Source organism: Phyllobates terribilis, unplaced genomic scaffold (assembly GCF_046119375.1).
Source record: "Phyllobates terribilis strain yellow unplaced genomic scaffold, ASM4611937v1 Scaffold_7__3_contigs__length_470593459, whole genome shotgun sequence".
NCBI lineage: Eukaryota > Metazoa > Chordata > Amphibia > Anura > Dendrobatidae > Phyllobates > Phyllobates terribilis.
This window is the reverse complement of record NW_027362767.1, coordinates 151,581,270-151,603,493: the sequence shown is the minus strand read 5'-3', so window position 1 is coordinate 151,603,493 and position 22,224 is coordinate 151,581,270. Positions and strand designations below refer to the sequence as shown.

General features: G+C 34.6%; 1 protein-coding gene across 1 annotated transcript in view; it reads left to right on the top strand.

The window, feature by feature from the left end:
- Nucleotides 1-21,424, top strand: part of LOC141152989 (uncharacterized) — a 92,168-nt gene extending 70,744 nt beyond the window's left edge. The window contains exons 4-5 of the mRNA XM_073637647.1: nucleotides 1,539-1,629; nucleotides 19,682-21,424. Of these exons, the coding sequence (XP_073493748.1) occupies nucleotides 1,539-1,629; nucleotides 19,682-19,748 (158 nt within the window). The 3' untranslated portion in view covers nucleotides 19,749-21,424. The remainder of the gene's footprint in view (nucleotides 1-1,538; nucleotides 1,630-19,681) is intronic.
- Nucleotides 21,425-22,224: the final 800 nt, after the last annotated feature.

Genomic DNA, 22,224 nt, shown 5'->3' with positions numbered 1-22,224 from the left:
AAAGGAGCCGACCAAGTATTGAGGCATTTACTGAACAGACATTTCAGTAGGACATTTCGGATTTTAAAAACATTTTTCAAGCTGTTGTTATAAAGTATTCTAATTTACTGAGATAATGACTTTTGTGTTTTCATTGGCTGTAAGCCATAATCATCAACATTAACAGAAATAAACACGTGAAATAGATCCCTCTGCGTGTAATGACTCTATATAATAGATCCCTCTGCGTGTAATGACTCTATATAATAGATCCCTCTGCGTGTAATGGCTCTATATTATAGATCCCTCTGCGTGTAATGGCTCTATATTATAGATCCCTCTGCGTGTAATGGCTCTATATTATAGATCCCTCTGCGTGTAATGGCTCTATATTATAGATCCCTCTGCGTGTAATGACTCTATATAATAGATCCCTCTGCGTGTAATGACTCTATATAATAGATCCCTCTGCGTGTAATGACTCTATATAATAGATCCCTCTGCGTGTAATGACTCTATATAATAGATCACTCTGCGTGTAATGACTCTATATAATAGATCCCTCTGCGTGTAATGACTATATAATAGATCCCTCTGCGTGTAATGACTCTATATAATAGATCCCTCTGCGTGTAATGGCTCTATATAATAGATCCCTCTGCGTGTAATGGCTCTATATAATAGATCCCTCTGCGTGTAATGACTCTATATAATAGATCCCTCTGTGTGTAATGACTCTATATAATAGATCCCTCTGTGTGTAATGACTCTATATAATAGATCCCTCTGTGTGTAATGACTCTATATAATAGATCCCTCTGTGTGTAATGACTCTATATAATAGATCCCTCTGTGTGTAATGACTCTATATAATAGATCCCTCTGTGTGTAATGGCTCTATATAATAGATCCCTCTGTGTGTAATGACTCTATATAATAGATCCCTCTGTGTGTAATGACTCTATATAATATAGGAGTGTCACTTTTTGTATCGAAGAAGTGAAATAAATTAACTTTTGATGATATTCTAATTTTGTGAGATGCACCTATGTAACAAGTGACAGGTCCTTTTTAATTGGTTTCCCAGACCAGGCAAGCTTGCAGCAACAGCTGTAACAACTAAGGTGACATTGCTGCAAGTTTTTCTTGCTTTTCCACCAATGTTAATAGGGATATGGTAGTAAGATGCTGCCAAACACCTCTGCCATCTGCTTATCGGGGGGCCCTTATACACATTAGTTGCATTGTCTTAGTTGTGTTGAGGCCATTAAGTTATGTACAATAAGTTACACTATTGTGCTGAAGAACTGTATTATTTAATATATATATTTTTAGAACATTGTTCTTTGAATTTGAGTGTCCCTTTAAATAGGTTTTGGTTTGGAAATCAGGGGCTTGTCTTTATTCTATATCATTTTACACTACAGTGCGGGGAGTAAAGACCACACTACCCAGAATGCAAATCAGGCCCTTCAAAGTAGAAATAGGGAAGATGTCAAACCACAACTGATTATCTACTGACAGTGTGTTCATGAAATAATATTATTTTCTCATTTCAGAGAACAGAAGTTGGATAGGAGGAATTGCTTCTGTTAGTGCATTTATTGGAATTGGTGTAATCGCTCTTTTATTCTATTTATACTGCAAGAGGCAAGTATGTCATACACCCTTCCTTCCTTTAGATTTTAGCTAATCAATAAAGGTGGCTTGCAAAAACAGATTTCTATCTAGAAAACACTGCTCCAATATACAAAAATATAACTACTATAATACTGCTCCAATATACAAGAATATAACTACTATAATACTGCCCCTATGTACAAGAATATAACTACTATAATACTGCTCCTATGTACAAGAATATAACTACTATAATACTGCCCCCTATGTACAAGAATATAACTACTATAATACTGCTCCTATGTACAAGAATATAACTACTATAATACTGCTCCAATATACAAGAATATAACTACTATAATACTGCTCCCCTATGTACAAGAATATAACTACTGTAATACTGCCCCCTATGTACAAGAATATAACTACTATAATACTGCTCCTATGCACAAGAATATAACTACTATAATACTGCTCCAATATACAAGAATATAGCTACTATAATACTGCCCCCTATGTACAAGAATATAACTACAATAATACTGCCCCTATGTACAAAAATATAACTACTATAATACTACTCCTATGTACAAGACTATAACTACTATAATACTGCCTCCTATGTACAGGAATATAACTACTATAATACTGCCCCTATGTACAAGAATATAACTACTATAATACTGCTCCTATGTACAAGAATATTACTACTATAATACTGCTCCCTATGTACTAGAAGATAACTACTATAATACTGCTCCTGTGTACAAGAATATAACTACTATAATACTGATACTATGTACAAGAATATAACTACTATAATACTGCTCCTGTGTACAAGAGTATAACTACTATAATACTGCTACTATCTGCAAGAATATAACTACTATAATACTGCTCCTATGTACAAGAATATAACTACTATAATACTGCCCCTATGTACAAGAATATAACTACTATAATACTGCCCCTATGTACAAGAATATAACTACTATATTACTGCCCCTATGTACAAGAATATAACTACTATAATACTGCCCCTATGTACAAGAATATAACTACTATAATACTGCCTCCTATGTACAAGAATATAACTACTATATTACTGCTCCTATGTACAAGAATATAACTACTATAATACTGCCCCTATGTACAAGAATATAACTACTATAATACTGCCCCTATGTACAAGAATATAACTACTATAATACTGCCTCCTATGTACAAGAATATAACTACTATAATACTGCTCCTATGTACAAGAATATAACTACTATAATACTGCCCCCTATGTACAAGAATATAACTACTTTAATACTGCCCCTATGTACAAGAATATAACTACTATAATACTGCTCCTATGTACAAGAATATAACTACTATAATACTGTACCTATGTACAAGAATATAACTACTATAATACTGCTCCTATATACAAGAATATAACTACTATAATACTGCCCCCTATGTACAAGAATATAACTACTATAATACTGCTCCTATGTACAAGAATATAACTACTATATTACTGCTCCTATGTACAAGAATATAACTACTATAATACTGCCCCTATGTACAAGAATATAACTACTATAATACTGCTCCTATGTACAAGAATATAACTACTATATTACTGCTCCTATGTACAAGAATATAACTACTATAATACTGCCCCTATGTACAAGAATATAACTACTATAATACTGCCCCTATGTACAAGAATATAACTACTATAATACTGCCTCCTATGTACAAGAATATAACTACTATAATACTGCTCCTATGTACAAGAATATAACTACTATAATACTGCCCCCTATGTACAAGAATATAACTACTTTAATACTGCCCCTATGTACAAGAATATAACTACTATAATACTGCTCCTATGTACAAGAATATAACTACTATAATACTGTACCTATGTACAAGAATATAACTACTATAATACTGCTCCTATATACAAGAATATAACTACTATAATACTGCCCCCTATGTACAAGAATATAACTACTATAATACTGCTCCTATGTACAAGAATATAACTACTATAACACTACTCCTATGTACAAGAATATAACTACCATAATACTGCCCCCTATGTACAAGAATATAACTACCGTAATACTGCTCCTATGTACAAGAATATAACTACCGTAATACTGCTCCTATATACAAGAATATAACTACTGTAATACTGCCCCTATGTATAATAATATAACTACTATAATACTGCTCCTATGTACAAGAATATAACTACTATAATACTGCCCCTATGTACAAGAATATAACTACTATAATATTGCCTCCTATGTACAAGAATATAACTACTATAATACTGCCCCTATGTACAAGAATATAACTACTATAATACTGCTTCCTATGTACAAGAATATAACTACTATAATACTGCTCCTATGTACAAGAATATAACTACTATAATACTGCCCCCTATGTACAAGAATATAACTACTATAATACTGCCCCTATGTACAAGAATATAACTACTATAATACTGCCCCCTATGTACAAGAATATAACTACTATAACACTGCCCCCTATGTACAAGAATATAACTGCTATAATACTGCTCCTATGTACAAGAATATAACTACTATAATACTGCTCCTATGTACAAGAATATAACTACTATAATACTGCCCCCTATGTACGAGAATATAACTACTATACTACTGCCCCTATGTGCAAGAAAATAACTATTATAATACTGCCCCTATGTACAAGAATATAACTACTATAACACTGCCCCCTATGTACAAGAATATAACTGCTATAATACTGCTCCTATGTACAAGAATATAACTACTATAATACTGGCCCCTATGTACAAGAATATAACTACTATAATACTGCCCCCTATGTACGAGAATATAACTACTATAATACTGCCCCTATGTGCAAGAAAATAACTACTATAATACTGCTCCTATGTACAAGAATATAACTACTATAATACTGCTCCAATATACAAGAATATAACTACTATAATACTGCTCCCCTATGTACAAGAATATAACTACTATAATACTGCCCCCTATGTACAAGAATATAACTACAATAATACTGCCCATATGTACAAGAATATAACTACTATAATACTACCCCTATGTACAAGAATATAACTACTATAATACTGCCTCCTATGTGCAGTAATATAACTACTATAATACTGCCCCCTATATACAAGAATATAACTACTATAATACTGCTCCTATGTACAAGAATATTACTACTATAATACTGCTCCTATGTACAAGAATATAACTACTATAATACTGCTCTTATGTACAAGAATATAACTACTATAATACTGCTCCTATGTACAAGAATATAACTACTATAATACTGCCCCTATGTACAAGACTATAACTACTATAATACTGCCCCCTATGTACAAGAATATAGCTACTATAATACTGCCCCCTATATACAAGAATATAACTACTATAATACTGCTCCCTATGTACTAGAATATAGCTACTATAATACTGCTCCTGTGTACAAGAATATAACTACTATAATACTGCTCCTGTGTACAAGAATATAACTATTATAATACTGCTCCAATATATAAGAATATAAACACTATAATACGGCCCCTATGTACAAGAATATATCTACTATAATACTGCTCCAATATACAAGAATATAACTACTATAATACTGCTCCAATATACAAGAATATAACTACTATAATACTGCTCCAATATATAAGAATATAAACACTATAATACGGCCCCTATGTACAAGAATATATCTACTATAATACTGCTCCAATATACAAGAATATAACTACTATAATACTGCTCCAATATATAAGAATATAAACACTATAATACGGCCCCTATGTACAAGAATATAACTAATATAATACTGTCCCCTATGTACAAGAATATAACTACTATAATACTGCCCCTATATACAAGAATATAACTACTATAACACTGCTCCTATGTACAAGAATATAACTACTATAATACTGCTCCTATGTACAAGAATATAACTACTATAATACTGCTCCTATGTACAAGAATATAACTACTATAATACTGCCCCTATGTACAAGAATATAACTACTATAATACTGCTCCTATGTACAAGAATATAACTACTATAATACTGCTCCTATGTACAAGAATATAACTACTATAATACTGCTCCTATGTACAAGAATATAACTACTATAATACTTCTCCTATGTACAAGAATATAACTACTATAATACTGCTCCTATGTACAAGAATATAACTACTATAATACTGCTCCTATGTACAAGAATATAACTACTATAATACTGCTCCAATATACAAGAATATAACTACTATAATACTGCTCCCCTATGTACAAGAATATAACTACTGTAATACTGCCCCCTATGTACAAGAATATAACTACTATAATACTGCTCCTATGCACAAGAATATAACTACTATAATACTGCTCCAATATACAAGAATATAACTACTATAATACTGCCCCCTATGTACAAGAATATAACTACAATAATACTGCCCCTATGTACAAGAATATAACTACTATAATACTACTCCTATGTACAAGAATATAACTACTATAATACTGCCTCCTATGTACAGGAATATAACTACTATAATACTGCCCCTATGTACAAGAATATAACTACTATAATACTGCTCCTATGTACAAGAATATTACTACTATAATACTGCTCCCTATGTACTAGAAGATAACTACTATAATACTGCTCCTGTGTACAAGAATATAACTACTATAATACTGCTACTATGTACAAGAATATAACTACTATAATACTGCTCCTGTGTACAAGAGTATAACTACTATAATACTGCTACTATCTGCAAGAATATAACTACTATAATACTGCTCCTATGTACAAGAATATAACTACTATAATACTGCTCCTATGTACAAGAATATAACTACTATAATACTGCTCCTATGTACAAGAATATAACTACTATAATACTGCCCATATGTATAAGAATATAACTATTATAATACTGCTCCAATATATAAGAATATAAACACTATAATACAGCTCCTATGTACAAGAATATATCTACTATAATACTGCTCCAATATACAAGAATATAACTACTATAATACTGCTCCAATATACAAGAATATAAACACTATAATACGGCCCCTATGTACAAGAATATAACTAATATAATACTGTCCCCTATGTACAAGAATATAACTACTATAATACTGCCCCTATATAAAAGAATATAACTACTATAACACTGCCCCCTATGTACAAGAATATAACTACTATAATGCTGCCCCTATGTACAAGAATATAACTACTATAATACTGCTCCTATGTACAAGAATATAACTACTATATTACTGCTCCTATGTACAAGAATATAACTACTATAATACTGCCCCTATGTACAAGAATATAACTACTATAATACTGCTCCTGTGTACAAGAATATAACTACTATAATACTGCTACTATGTACAAGAATATAACTACTATAATACTGCTCCTGTGTACAAGAGTATAACTACTATAATACTGCTACTATCTGCAAGAATATAACTACTATAATACTGCTCCTATGTACAAGAATATAACTACTATAATACTGCTCCTATGTACAAGAATATAACTACTATAATACTGCTCCTATGTACAAGAATATAACTACTATAATACTGCCCATATGTATAAGAATATAACTATTATAATACTGCTCCAATATATAAGAATATAAACACTATAATACAGCTCCTATGTACAAGAATATATCTACTATAATACTGCTCCAATATACAAGAATATAACTACTATAATACTGCTCCAATATACAAGAATATAAACACTATAATACGGCCCCTATGTACAAGAATATAACTAATATAATACTGTCCCCTATGTACAAGAATATAACTACTATAATACTGCCCCTATATAAAAGAATATAACTACTATAACACTGCCCCCTATGTACAAGAATATAACTACTATAATGCTGCCCCTATGTACAAGAATATAACTACTATAATACTGCTCCTATGTACAAGAATATAACTACTATATTACTGCTCCTATGTACAAGAATATAACTACTATAATACTGCCCCTATGTACAAGAATATAACTACTATAATACTGCTCCTATGTACAAGAATATAACTACTATAATACTGCCTCCTATATACAAGAATATAACTACTATAATACTGCTCCTATGTACAAGAATATAACTACTATAATACTGCCCCCTATGTACAAGAATATAACTACTTTAATACTGCCCCTATGTACAAGAATATAACTACTATAATACTGCTCCTATGTACAAGAATATAACTACTATAATACTGTACCTATGTACAAGAATATAACTACTATAATACTGCTCCTATATACAAGAATATAACTACTATAATACTGCCCCCTATGTACAAGAATATAACTACTATTATACTGCTCCTATGTACAAGAATATAACTACTATAACACTGCTCCTATGTACAAGAATATAACTACTATAATACTGCCCCCTATGTACAAGAATATAACTACCGTAATACTGCTCCTATGTACAAGAATATAACTACCGTAATACTGCCCCCTATGTATAACAATATAACTACTATAATACTGCTCCTATGTACAAGAATATAACTACTATAATACTGTACCTATGTACAAGAATATAACTACTATAATACTGCTCCTATATACAAGAATATAACTACTATAATACTGCCCCCTATGTACAAGAATATAACTACTATAATACTGCTCCTATGTACAAGAATATAACTACTATAACACTGCTACTATGTACAAGAATATAACTACTATAATACTGCGCCCTATGTATAAGAATATAACTACCGTAATACTGCTATGTACAAGAATATAACTACCGTAATACTGCTCCTATATACAAGAATATAACTACTATAATACTGCCCCTATGTACAAGAATATAACTACTATAATACTGCTCCTATGTACAAGAATATAACTTCTATAATACTGCTCCTATGTACAAGAATATAACTACTATAATACTGCTCCTATGTATAAGAATATAACTACTATAATACTGCTCCTATGTACAAGAATATAACTACTATAATACTGCCCCTATGTACAAGAATATAACTACTATAATACTGCTCCTATGTACAAGAATATAACTACTATAATACTGCCCCCTATGTACAAGAATATAACTACTATAATACTGCCCCCTATGTACAAGAATATAACTACTATAATACTGCCCCCTATGTACAAGAATATAACTACTATAATACTGCCCCCTATATACAAGAATATAACTACTATAACACTGCCCCCTATGTACAAGAATATAACTGCTATAATACTGCTCCTATGTACAAGAATATAACTACTATAATACTGCTCCTATGTACAAGAATATAACTACTATAATACTGCCCTCTATGTACGAGAATATAACTACTATAATACTGCCCCTATTAACTACTATAATACTGCCCCTATGTACAAGAATATAACTACTATAATACTGCTCCTATGTACAAGAATATAACTACTATAATACTGCCCCTATGTACAAGCATATAACTACTATAATATTGCCTCCTATGTACAAGAATATAACTACTATAATACTGCTCCTATGTACAAGAATATAACTACTATAATACTGCTCCTATGTATAAGAATATAACTACTATAATACTGCTCCTATGTACAAGAATATAACTACTATAATACTGCCCCTATGTACAAGAATATAACTACTATAATATTGCCTCCTATGTACAAGAATATAACTACTATAATACTGCCCCTATGTACAAGAATATAACTACTATAATACTGCCTCCTATGTACAAGAACATAACTACTATAATACTGCTCCTATGTACAAGAATATAACTACTATAATACTGCCCCCTATGTACAAGAATATAACTACTATAATACTGCCCCTATGTACAAGAATATAACTACTATAATACTGCCCCTATGTACAAGAATATAACTACTATAATACTGCCTCCTATGTACAAGAATATAACTACTATAATACTGCTCCTATGTACAAGAATATAACTACTATAACACTGCTCCTATGTACAAGAATATAGCTACTATAATACTGCCCCCTATGTACAAGAATATAACTCCCGTAATACTGCTCCTATGTACAAGAATATAACTCCCGTAATACTGCTCCTATATGCAAGAATATAACTCCTGTAATACTGCTCCTATATGCAAGAATATAACTACTATATTACTGCCCCTATGTACAAGAATATAACTACTATAATACTGCTCCTATGTACAAGAATATAACTTCTATAACACTGCTCCTATGTACAAGAATATAACTACTATAATACTGCTCCTATGTACAAGAATATAACTACTATAATACTGCCCCTATGTACAAGAATATAACTACTATAATACTGCTCCTATGTACAAGAATATAACTACTATAATACTGCCCCCTATGTACAAGAATATAACTACTATAATACTGCTCCTATGTACAAGAATATAACTACTATAATACTGTACCTATGTACAAGAATATTACTATAATACTGCTCCTATATACAATATAACTACTATAATACTGCCCCCTATGTACAAGAATATAACTACTATAATACTGCTCCTATGTACAAGAATATAACTACTATAATACTGCTCCTATGTACAAGAATATAACTACTATAATACTGCCCCCTATGTACAAGAATATAACTACCGTAATACTGCTCCTATGTACAAGAATATAACTACCGTAATACTGCTCCTATATACAAGAATATAACTACTATAATACTGCCCCTATGTACAAGAATATAACTACTGTAATACTGCTCCTATGTACAAGAATATAACTTCTATAATACTGCTCCTATGTACAAGAATATAACTACTATAATACTGCTCCTATGTATAAGAATATAACTACTATAATACTGCTCCTATGTACAAGAATATAACTACTATAATACTGCCCCTATGTACAAGAATATAACTACTATAATACTGCCTCCTATGTACAAGAATATAACTACTATAATACTGCTCCTATGTACAGGAATATAACTACTATAATACTGCCCCCTATGTACAAGAATATAACTACTATAATACTGCCCCCTATGTACAAGAATATAACTACTATAATACTGCCCCTATGTACAAGAATATAACTACTATAATACTGCCCCCTATATACAAGAATATAACTACTATAACACTGCCCCCTATGTACAAGAATATAACTGCTATAATACTGCTCCTATGTACAAGAATATAACTACTATAATACTGCTCCTATGTACAAGAATATAACTACTATAATACTGCCCCCTATGTACGAGAATATAACTACTATAATACTGCCCCTATGTACGAGAATATAACTACTATAATACTGCCCCTATGTACAAGAATATAACTACTATAATACTGCTCCTATGTACAAGAATATAACTACTATAATACTGCCCCTATGTACAAGCATATAACTACTATAATATTGCCTCCTATGTACAAGAATATAACTACTATAATACTGCTCCTATGTATAAGAATATAACTACTATAATACTGCTCCTATGTACAAGAATATAACTACTATAATACTGCCCCTATGTACAAGAAAATAACTACTATAATATTGCCTCCTATGTACAAGAATATAACTACTATAATACTGCCCCTATGTACAAGAATATAACTACTATAATACTGCCCCTATGTACAAGAATATAACTACTATAATACTGCCTCCTATGTACAAGAATATAACTACTATAATACTGCTCCTATGTACAAGAATATAACTACTATAATACTGCCCCCTATGTACAAGAATATAACTACTATAATACTGCCCCCTATGTACAAGAATATAACTACTATAATACTGCCCCTATGTACAAAAATATAACTACTATAATACTGCCCCTATGTACAAGAATATAACTACTATAACACTGCCCCCTATATACAAGAATATAACTACTACAACACTGCCCCCTATGTACAAGAATATAACTGCTATAATACTGCCCCTATGTACAAGAATATAACTACTATAATACTGCCTCCTATGTACAAGAATATAACTACTATAATACTGCTCCTATGTACAAGAATATAACTACTATAATACTGCCCCCTATGTACAAGAATATAACTACTATAATACTGCCCCCTATGTACAAGAATATAACTACTATAATACTGCCCCTATGTACAAAAATATAACTACTATAATACTGCCCCTATGTACAAGAATATAACTACTATAACACTGCCCCCTATATACAAGAATATAACTACTACAACACTGCCCCCTATGTACAAGAATATAACTGCTATAATACTGCTCCTAGGTACAAGAATATAACTACTATAATACTGCTCCTATGTACAAGAATATAACTACTATAATACTGCTCCTATGTACAAGAATATAACTACTATAATACTGCCCCTATGTACGAGAATATAACTACTATAATACTGCCCCTATGTGCAAGAAAATAACTACTATAATACTGCTCCTATGTGCAAAAATATAACTACTATAAAACTTCTCCTATGTACAAGAATATAACTACTATAATACTGCCCCTATGTACAAGAATATAACTACCATAATACTGCCCCCTATGTACAAGAATATAACTACTATAATATTGCCCCCTATGTACAAGACTATAACTACTATAATACTGTCCCCTATGTACAAGAATATAACTACTATAATACTGCCCCTATGTACAAGAATATAACTACTATAATACTGCTCCTATGTACAAGAATATAACTACTATAATACTGCCCCCTATGTACAAGAATATAACTACTTTAATACTGCCCCTATGTACAAGAATATAACTACTATAATACTGCCCCCTATGTACAAGAATATAACTACTATAATACTGCTCCTATGTACAAGAATATAACTACTATAACACTGCTCCTATGTACAAGAATATAACTACTATAATACTGCCCCCTATGTACAAGAATATAACTACCGTAATACTGCTCCTATGTACAAGAATATAACTACCGTATTACTGCTCCTATGTACAAGAATATAACTACTATAATACTGCCCCTATGTACAAGAATATAACTACTATAATACTGCTCCTATGTACAAGAATATAACTACTATAATACTGCCCCCTATGTACAAGAATATAACTACTTTAATACTGCCCCTATGTACAAGAATATAACTACTATAATACTGCCCCCTATGTACAAGAATATAACTACTATAATACTGCTCCTATGTACAAGAATATAACTACTATAACACTGCTCCTATGTACAAGAATATAACTACTATAATACTGCCCCCTATGTACAAGAATATAACTACCGTAATACTGCTCCTATGTACAAGAATATAACTACCGTATTACTGCTCCTATGTACAAGAATATAACTACTATAATACTGCCCCTATGTACAAGAATATAACTACTATAATATTGCCTCCTATGTACAAGAATATAACTACTATAATACTGCCCCTATGTACAAGAATATAACTACTATAATACTGCCCCTATGTACAAGAATATAACTACTATAATACTGCTCCTATGTACAAGAATATAACTACTATAATACTGCCCCCTATGTACAAGAATATAACTACTATAATACTGCCCCTATGTACAAGAATATAACTACTATAATATTGCCTCCTATATATAAGAATATAACTACTATAATACTGCCCCCTATATACAAGAATATAACTACTATAACACTGCCCCCTATTTACAAGAATATAACTACTATAATACTGCTCCTATGTACAAGAATATAACTACTATAATACTGCCCCCTATGTACAAGAATATAACTACTATAATACTGCCCCCTATGTACAAGAATATAACTACTATAATACTGCCCCTATGTACAAAAATATAACTACTATAATACTGCCCCTATGTACAAGAATATAACTACTATAACACTGCCCCCTATATACAAGAATATAACTACTACAACACTGCCCCCTATGTACAAGAATATAACTGCTATAATACTGCTCCTAGGTACAAGAATATAACTACTATAATACTGCTCCTATGTACAAGAATATAACTACTATAATACTGCTCCTATGTACAAGAATATAACTACTATAATACTGCCCCTATGTACGAGAATATAACTACTATAATACTGCCCCTATGTGCAAGAAAATAACTACTATAATACTGCTCCTATGTGCAAAAATATAACTACTATAATACTTCTCCTATGTACAAGAATATAACTACTATAATACTGCCCCTATGTACAAGAATATAACTACCATAATACTGCCCCCTATGTACAAGAATATAACTACTATAATACTGCCCCCTATGTACAAGAATATAACTACTTTAATACTGCCCCTATGTACAAGAATATAACTACTATAATACTGCCCCCTATGTACAAGAATATAACTACTATAATACTGCTCCTATGTACAAGAATATTACTATAATACTGCCCCCTATGTACAAGAATATAACTACTTTAATACTGCCCCTATGTACAAGAATATAACTACTATAATACTGCCCCCTATGTACAAGAATATAACTACTATAATACTGCTCCTATGTACAAGAATATAACTACTATAACACTGCTCCTATGTACAAGAATATAACTACTATAATACTGCCCCCTATGTACAAGAATATAACTACCGTAATACTGCTCCTATGTACAAGAATATAACTACCGTATTACTGCTCCTATGTACAAGAATATAACTACTATAATACTGCCCCTATGTACAAGAATATAACTACTATAATATTGCCTCCTATGTACAAGAATATAACTACTATAATACTGCCCCTATGTACAAGAATATAACTACTATAATACTGCCCCTATGTACAAGAATATAACTACTATAATACTGCTCCTATGTACAAGAATATAACTACTATAATACTGCCCCCTATGTACAAGAATATAACTACTATAATACTGCCCCTATGTACAAGAATATAACTACTATAATATTGCCTCCTATATATAAGAATATAACTACTATAATACTGCCCCCTATATACAAGAATATAACTACTATAACACTGCCCCCTATTTACAAGAATATAACTACTATAATACTGCTCCTATGTACAAGAATATAACTACTATAATACTGCCCCCTATGTACAAGAATATAACTACTATAATACTGCCCCCTATGTACAAGAATATAACTACTATAATACTGCCCCTATGTACAAAAATATAACTACTATAATACTGCCCCTATGTACAAGAATATAACTACTATAACACTGCCCCCTATATACAAGAATATAACTACTACAACACTGCCCCCTATGTACAAGAATATAACTGCTATAATACTGCTCCTAGGTACAAGAATATAACTACTATAATACTGCTCCTATGTACAAGAATATAACTACTATAATACTGCTCCTATGTACAAGAATATAACTACTATAATACTGCCCCTATGTACGAGAATATAACTACTATAATACTGCCCCTATGTGCAAGAAAATAACTACTATAATACTGCTCCTATGTGCAAAAATATAACTACTATAATACTTCTCCTATGTACAAGAATATAACTACTATAATACTGCCCCTATGTACAAGAATATAACTACCATAATACTGCCCCCTATGTACAAGAATATAACTACTATAATATTGCCCCCTATGTACAAGACTATAACTACTATAATACTGTCCCCTATGTACAAGAATATAACTACTATAATACTGCCCCTATGTACAAGAATATAACTACTATAATACTGCTCCTATGTACAAGAATATAACTACTATAATACTGCCCCCTATGTACAAGAATATAACTACTTTAATACTGCCCCTATGTACAAGAATATAACTACTATAATACTGCCCCCTATGTACAAGAATATAACTACTATAATACTGCTCCTATGTACAAGAATATAACTACTATAATATTGCCTCCTATGTACAAGAATATAACTACTATAATACTGCCCCTATGTACAAGAATATAACTATTATAATACTGCCCCTATGTACAAGAATATAACTACTATAATACTGCTCCTATGTACAACAATATAACTACTATAATACTGCCCCCTATGTACAAGAATATAACTACTATAATACTGCCCCTATGTACAAGAATATAACTACTATAATATTGCCTCCTATATACAAGAATATAACTACTATAATACTGCCCCCTATATACAAGAATATAACTACTATAACACTGCCCCCTATTTACAAGAATATAACTACTATAATACTGCTCCTATGTATAAGAATATAACTACTATAATACTGCCCCCTATGTACAAGTATATAACTACTATAATACTGCCCCCTATGTACAAGAATATAACTACTATAATACTGTCCCCTATGTACAAGAATATAACTACTATAATACTGTCCCCTATGTACAAGAATATAACTACTATAATACTGCCCCCTATGTATAAGAATATAACTACTATAATACTGCCCCCTATGTATAAGAATATAACTACTATAATACTGCCCCCTATGTACAAGTATATAACTACTATAATACTGTCCCCTATGTACAAGAATATAACTACTATAACACTGCCCCCTATTTACAAGAATATAACTGCTATAATACTGCCCCCTATGTACGAGAATATAACTACTATAATACTGCTCCTATGTATAAGAATATAACTACTATAATACTGCCCCCTATGTACAAGAATATATCTACTATAATACTGCCCATATGTACAAGAATATAACTACTATAATACTGCTCCTATATACAAGTATATAACTACTATAATACTGTCCCCTATGTACAAGAATATAACTACTATAATACTGCCCCTATGTACAAGAATATAACTACTATAATACTGCCCCCTATGTATAAGAATATAACTACTATAATACTGCCCCCTATGTACAAGTATATAACCACTATAATACTGCCCCCTATGTACAAGAATATAACTACTATAATACTGCTCCCTATGTACAAGAATATAACTACTATAATACTGCTCCTATGTACAAGAATATAACTACAATACTGTCCCCTATGTACAAGAATATAACTACTATAATACTGCCCCCTATGTACAAGTATATAACTACTATAATACTGCCCCCTATGTACAAGTATATAACTACTATAATACTGCCCCCTATGTATAAGAATATAACTACTATAATACTGCCCCCTATGTATAAGAATATAACTACTATAATACTGCCCCCATGTACAAGAATATAACTACTATAATACTGCCCCCTATGTACAAGAATATAACTGCTATAATCACATTCAGTCATTCCCATCAAAACTGATTAATATATTTACTTATATTTCCTCTGACCAATATTCAATGGAGTATAAACCTTAGAAGCAGTGCACATGCCTTCTATGGATCACAGTGACACCACTGAACTCTTGCTTACTCACATACAGACTTAGCATTTTCCTATAGTGACCACTAGAGGGCAGTCACTGAATTTATCTGCAATAGTAGTTGTAAGCAGAATGACACTTGGGGTACAGGATAATGACACTGACACTCGGGGTACAGGATAATGACACTGACACTCGGGGTACAGGATAATGACACTGACACTCGGGGTACAGGATAATGACACTGACACTCGGGGTACAGGATAATGACACCGACACTCGGGGTACAGGATAATGACACCGACACTCGGGGTACAGGATAATGACACTGACACTGGGGGTACAGGATAATGACACTTGGGGTACAGGATAATGAAACTGACACTCGGGGTACAGGATAATGTCACCGACACTCGGGGTACAGGATAATCACACTGACACTCGGGGTACAGGATGATGACACTGACACTCGGGGTACAGGATGATGACACACTCGGGGTACAGGATAATGGCACTGACACTCGGGGTACAGGATGATGACACTGACACTCGGAGTACAGGATGATGACACTGACACTCGGGGTACAGGATAATGACACGGACACTTGGGGTACAGGATGATGACACTGACACTTGGGGTACAGGATGATGACACGGACACTTGGGGTACAGGATGATGACACGGACACTCGGGGTACAGGATAATGACACGGACACTTGGGGTACAGGATAATGAATGACACTGACACTCAGGGTACAGGATAATGACACTGACACTGGGGGTACAGGATACTGACACTCGGGGTACAGGATAATGTCACCGACACTCGGGGTACAGGATAATCACACTGACACTCGGGGTACAGGATGATGACACTGACACTCGGGGTACAGGATGATGACACTGACACTCGGGGTACAGGATGATGACACACTCGGGGTACAGGATAATGGCACTGACACTCGGGGTACAGGATGATGACACTGACACTCGGGGTACAGGATGATGACACTGACACTCGGGGTACAGGATAATGACACGGACACTTGGGGTACAGGATGATGACACGGACACTCGGGGTACAGGATAATGACACTGACACTGGGGTACAGGATAATGAATGACACTGACACTCAGGGTACAGGATAATGGCACTGGGGGTAGAGGATAATGACACTGACACTCAGGGTACAGGATAATGACACTGGGGGTACAGGATAATGACACTGGGGGTACAGGATAATGGCACTGACACTGGGGGTACAGGATAATGGCACTGACACTCGGGGTACAGGATAATGGCACTGACACTCGGGGTACAGGATGATAACACTGGGGGTACAGGATAATGGCACTGACACTCGGGGTACAGGATAATGACACTGACACTCGGGGTACAGGATAATGACACTGACACTCGGGGTACAGGATAATGACACTGACACTCGCGGTACAGGATGAGGACACTGACAATTGCGGTACAGGATGAGGACACTGACACTCGGGGTACAGGATAATGACACTGACACTCGGGGTACAGGATAATGACACTGACACTCGGGGTACAGGATAATGGCACTGACACTCGGGGTACAGGATGATAACACTGGGGGTACAGGATAATGGCACTGACACTCGGGGTACAGGATAATGACACAGACACTCGGGGTACAGGATAATGACACAGACACTCGGGGTACAGGATAATGACACAGACACTCGGGGTACAGGATGATGACAGACACTCGGGGTACAGGATAATGACACAGACACTCGGGGTACAGGATAATGACACAGACACTCGGGGTACAGGATAATGACACTGACACTCGGGGTACAGGATAATGACACTGACACTCGGGGTACAGGATGAGGACACTGACACTCGGGGTACAGGATGAGGACACTGACACTCGGGGTACAGGATGAGGACACTGACACTCGGGGTACAGGATGAGGGCACTGACACTTGGGGTACAGGATAATGAATGACACTGACACTCGGGGTACAGGATAATGGCACTGACACTGGGGGTACAGGATAATGGCACTCGGGGTACAGGATAATGACACTGACACTCGGTGTACAGGATAATGACACTCGGGGTACAGGATAATGACACCGACACTCGGGGTACAGGATAATGGCACTGACACTCGGGGTACAGGATGATGACACTGACACTCGGGGTACAGGATAATGGCACTGACACTCGGGGTACAGGATGATGACACAGACACTCGGGGTACAGGATGATGACACACTTGGGGTACAGGATGATGACAGACACTCGGGGTACAGGATGATGACACTTGGGGTACAGGATGATGGCACTCGGGGTACAGGATAATGACAATGACACTCGGGGTACAGGATAATGACACTGACACTCGGGGTACAGGATAATGACACTGGGGGCACAGGATAATGACACTGACACTTGGGGTACAGAATAATGACACTTGGGGTACAGAATAATGACACTCGGGGTACAGGATAAGGACGCTGACACTCGGGGTACAGGATAATGGCACTGACACTGGGGGTACAGGATAATGACACTTTCCCTGATTATTGTGCTTTTCCATCTCTCTGTAGACGGACGCCTCCGCTGATCTCACACTGCAGCACGATCTCCAGAATCGGTGTCTGCTCCTCTGGATGAATCGATGGCCCTCATCTACCAGTGGAACATGGACCATGTTACTTCCTATCTGTTCTGTATTAAAGGGGTTTTCTACTACGTGACAATTCCTTTTAGGGTGCTGTACAAAGTAAATCAATCTATACTCCCCTCCTGGACCAGCACTGGTCCCCTACACTCAGCTCTGTGTCCTCTGCCCATCACCTAACATAAACCTCAGGCAACCGCTGCAGCCAATCAGCGAGGACTGATTGGTTGTTGCCTCCACTATTCCATCAGAGGAGGAGCGCTGATTCAGGAGGGAAGTATATTTGTGTTTTTTATAGCACTCTGGGGCAATTAATAAGGGGCTGTTAAGTAACAGACCACCATTACCATTATAAGTAACCACTGATTGAGGGGTCTGACTGTTGGGATCTGTATGGATAGACGTTGTAGTTCCCCGCACCATCAGTGGATGGCAGTGTTTTCTTTGTGGACCAGCAGGGATATCACTGATTGGATCCTAAGGATATGCAGGTGTATGGATAAGCTCCCATCAATGGTGTTAACCCCTCAAACACTGCTGTCAAAGTCAGAGCACTCTCTTAGGGGGGACCCTTTTTCGGGTGCTCATATGTCCCCCCTACATGACACAATTGTGGGCTACCAGTGGCCTGGACTTCATAGAAGACTATGTGGCATGGGAATGCATGGAACAAGTGAGGACAACTGCAGCTTACAGTTCTCTAATTGCTCCAAAAAAATGGAAAAAGTGAAAATAAATTTTTAGAAAAAAATAATAAAAAAAAAATAATTTCTCGCATTGAAAGGAATTTAAAAATGTGCAAAAAAAATGACATTTAGTGGCCATAGAAGTCCCACCTATCAGAATATGAAGTTATTTAGCCCCTGCAAAGTTTATGGTTTTGCCAATTTAACTTTTTTATTTTTCTGTCCCCATCGATGTACGAGGGGCTTTTTTTCTTGCGGGACGAGTTGTACTTTTGAAAATACCATCTACTTTACCATAGAGAGTACTGGAAAGTGGGAAAAATATTCCAAATGAGTGAAATTGCAAAAAAAAAACCTGACAGCTTTTCTGATAGTTTTTTTGGGACTTATCTTTACTGTGTACATTGTGGGGTAAAAGGAGCGGCAGTAGGATTCTCCAAGTCAGTAGAATAGTCGATACCAAACTTGTCCAGTTTTTTTTTTTAATTATTTTAATGGCAAAAAAAAACAATAAGAAAATTGTATAAAGAGAGTGTATTTTTTTAATACCTTTATTTATAGTAGGCAAAAAGGATAGGGATTCAGATGTTTATTTGTTTCTATTTTTTTTTTTTTTTCATAGAACTTTATTTTGTTCACTTTTGACCGTTCCTCTTAGTCCCCTTAGGGGACTTGAACCTGAAATCATCTGATCGCCTATGCTATATACAGTAATACCACAATATTGTTGTATATAGTAACACCCGATAGTCTGATTTATTTTATCAGGGCAAAACATTTTGATTAGGAAGGGGGTTGTCTAAGTAGTGGACAGCCCCTTTAAACCTTATTTTTTAGAACACAGCACCACCTAATGGGCAGAGAAGCACCTACAAGCTATGCAGACACAAAGCAGAGGTGTTATATGGGTTGTCTTTGTATATTTTGTTTGTACCTTTTAGATTTGATTAATCTTTATATATTAAAACACTAAAATAACTAAACCTGTGTGAGGGTTGAAAAGAAAAAAAAAAAAGTCGTATACTGTACCTCTCTTACCATGTTGATGCCACGAGTTGAGCCGCATCACCACGCACTATTTTTTCATTGTTTTGTGTACGGGTTATATGTATTCATTACTGTACTTTAACTGGAAAGTTCTTCGGTTTAAGAGAGGTCTATAGACATGTAATTGGGGATTGATGTGCAAGGAGGATGCCGCAGGTAGTATACTTGGGTACCAAGTGTGCGGCTCTGGGTAATGGTGGGTACATATGGCTATGCTTTGTACGATGCTTGTTATTCTGCAAAATGTGTGGAGTCATTGAGAGCATGTGGTGTATCTGCACTTTTCCCTCCATCGAGGGTCAGTTGCAGAGGTCAATAAGTTAGGTGACCGTTTACAGATCGGCAGAGGATTTCATACTCGGCCCACAACTAAAAATACATCCTTCAAAGGAAATGAGTAAATAAAAAGTGTAGAGTTATTGAAAGCATAGGATGTATATAGAGTTTACCCTCCATTCGGGGTCAGTTGCAGAGGGCAATAATTCAGGAAACTCAAAACTCTTTGCTAGAGCTTGCAACAAGAAAATTTAAGACAGGAACCCTTGAAGGAACGATGCTCGGTCTTGACTGATCAGTAGTAGAAGTCTATTTGTGGTGGTCCTGGGCACAGACAACAGGCTGTCCGTCAACAACCAACTCCGAGGACGTGGTGTCGAAGCAAGAGCAGAAGCAGAGAGGTTGTCTATGAGCCACTTCTTATAGACAGATTTTCATACCTGTGCCACAACTACAAATA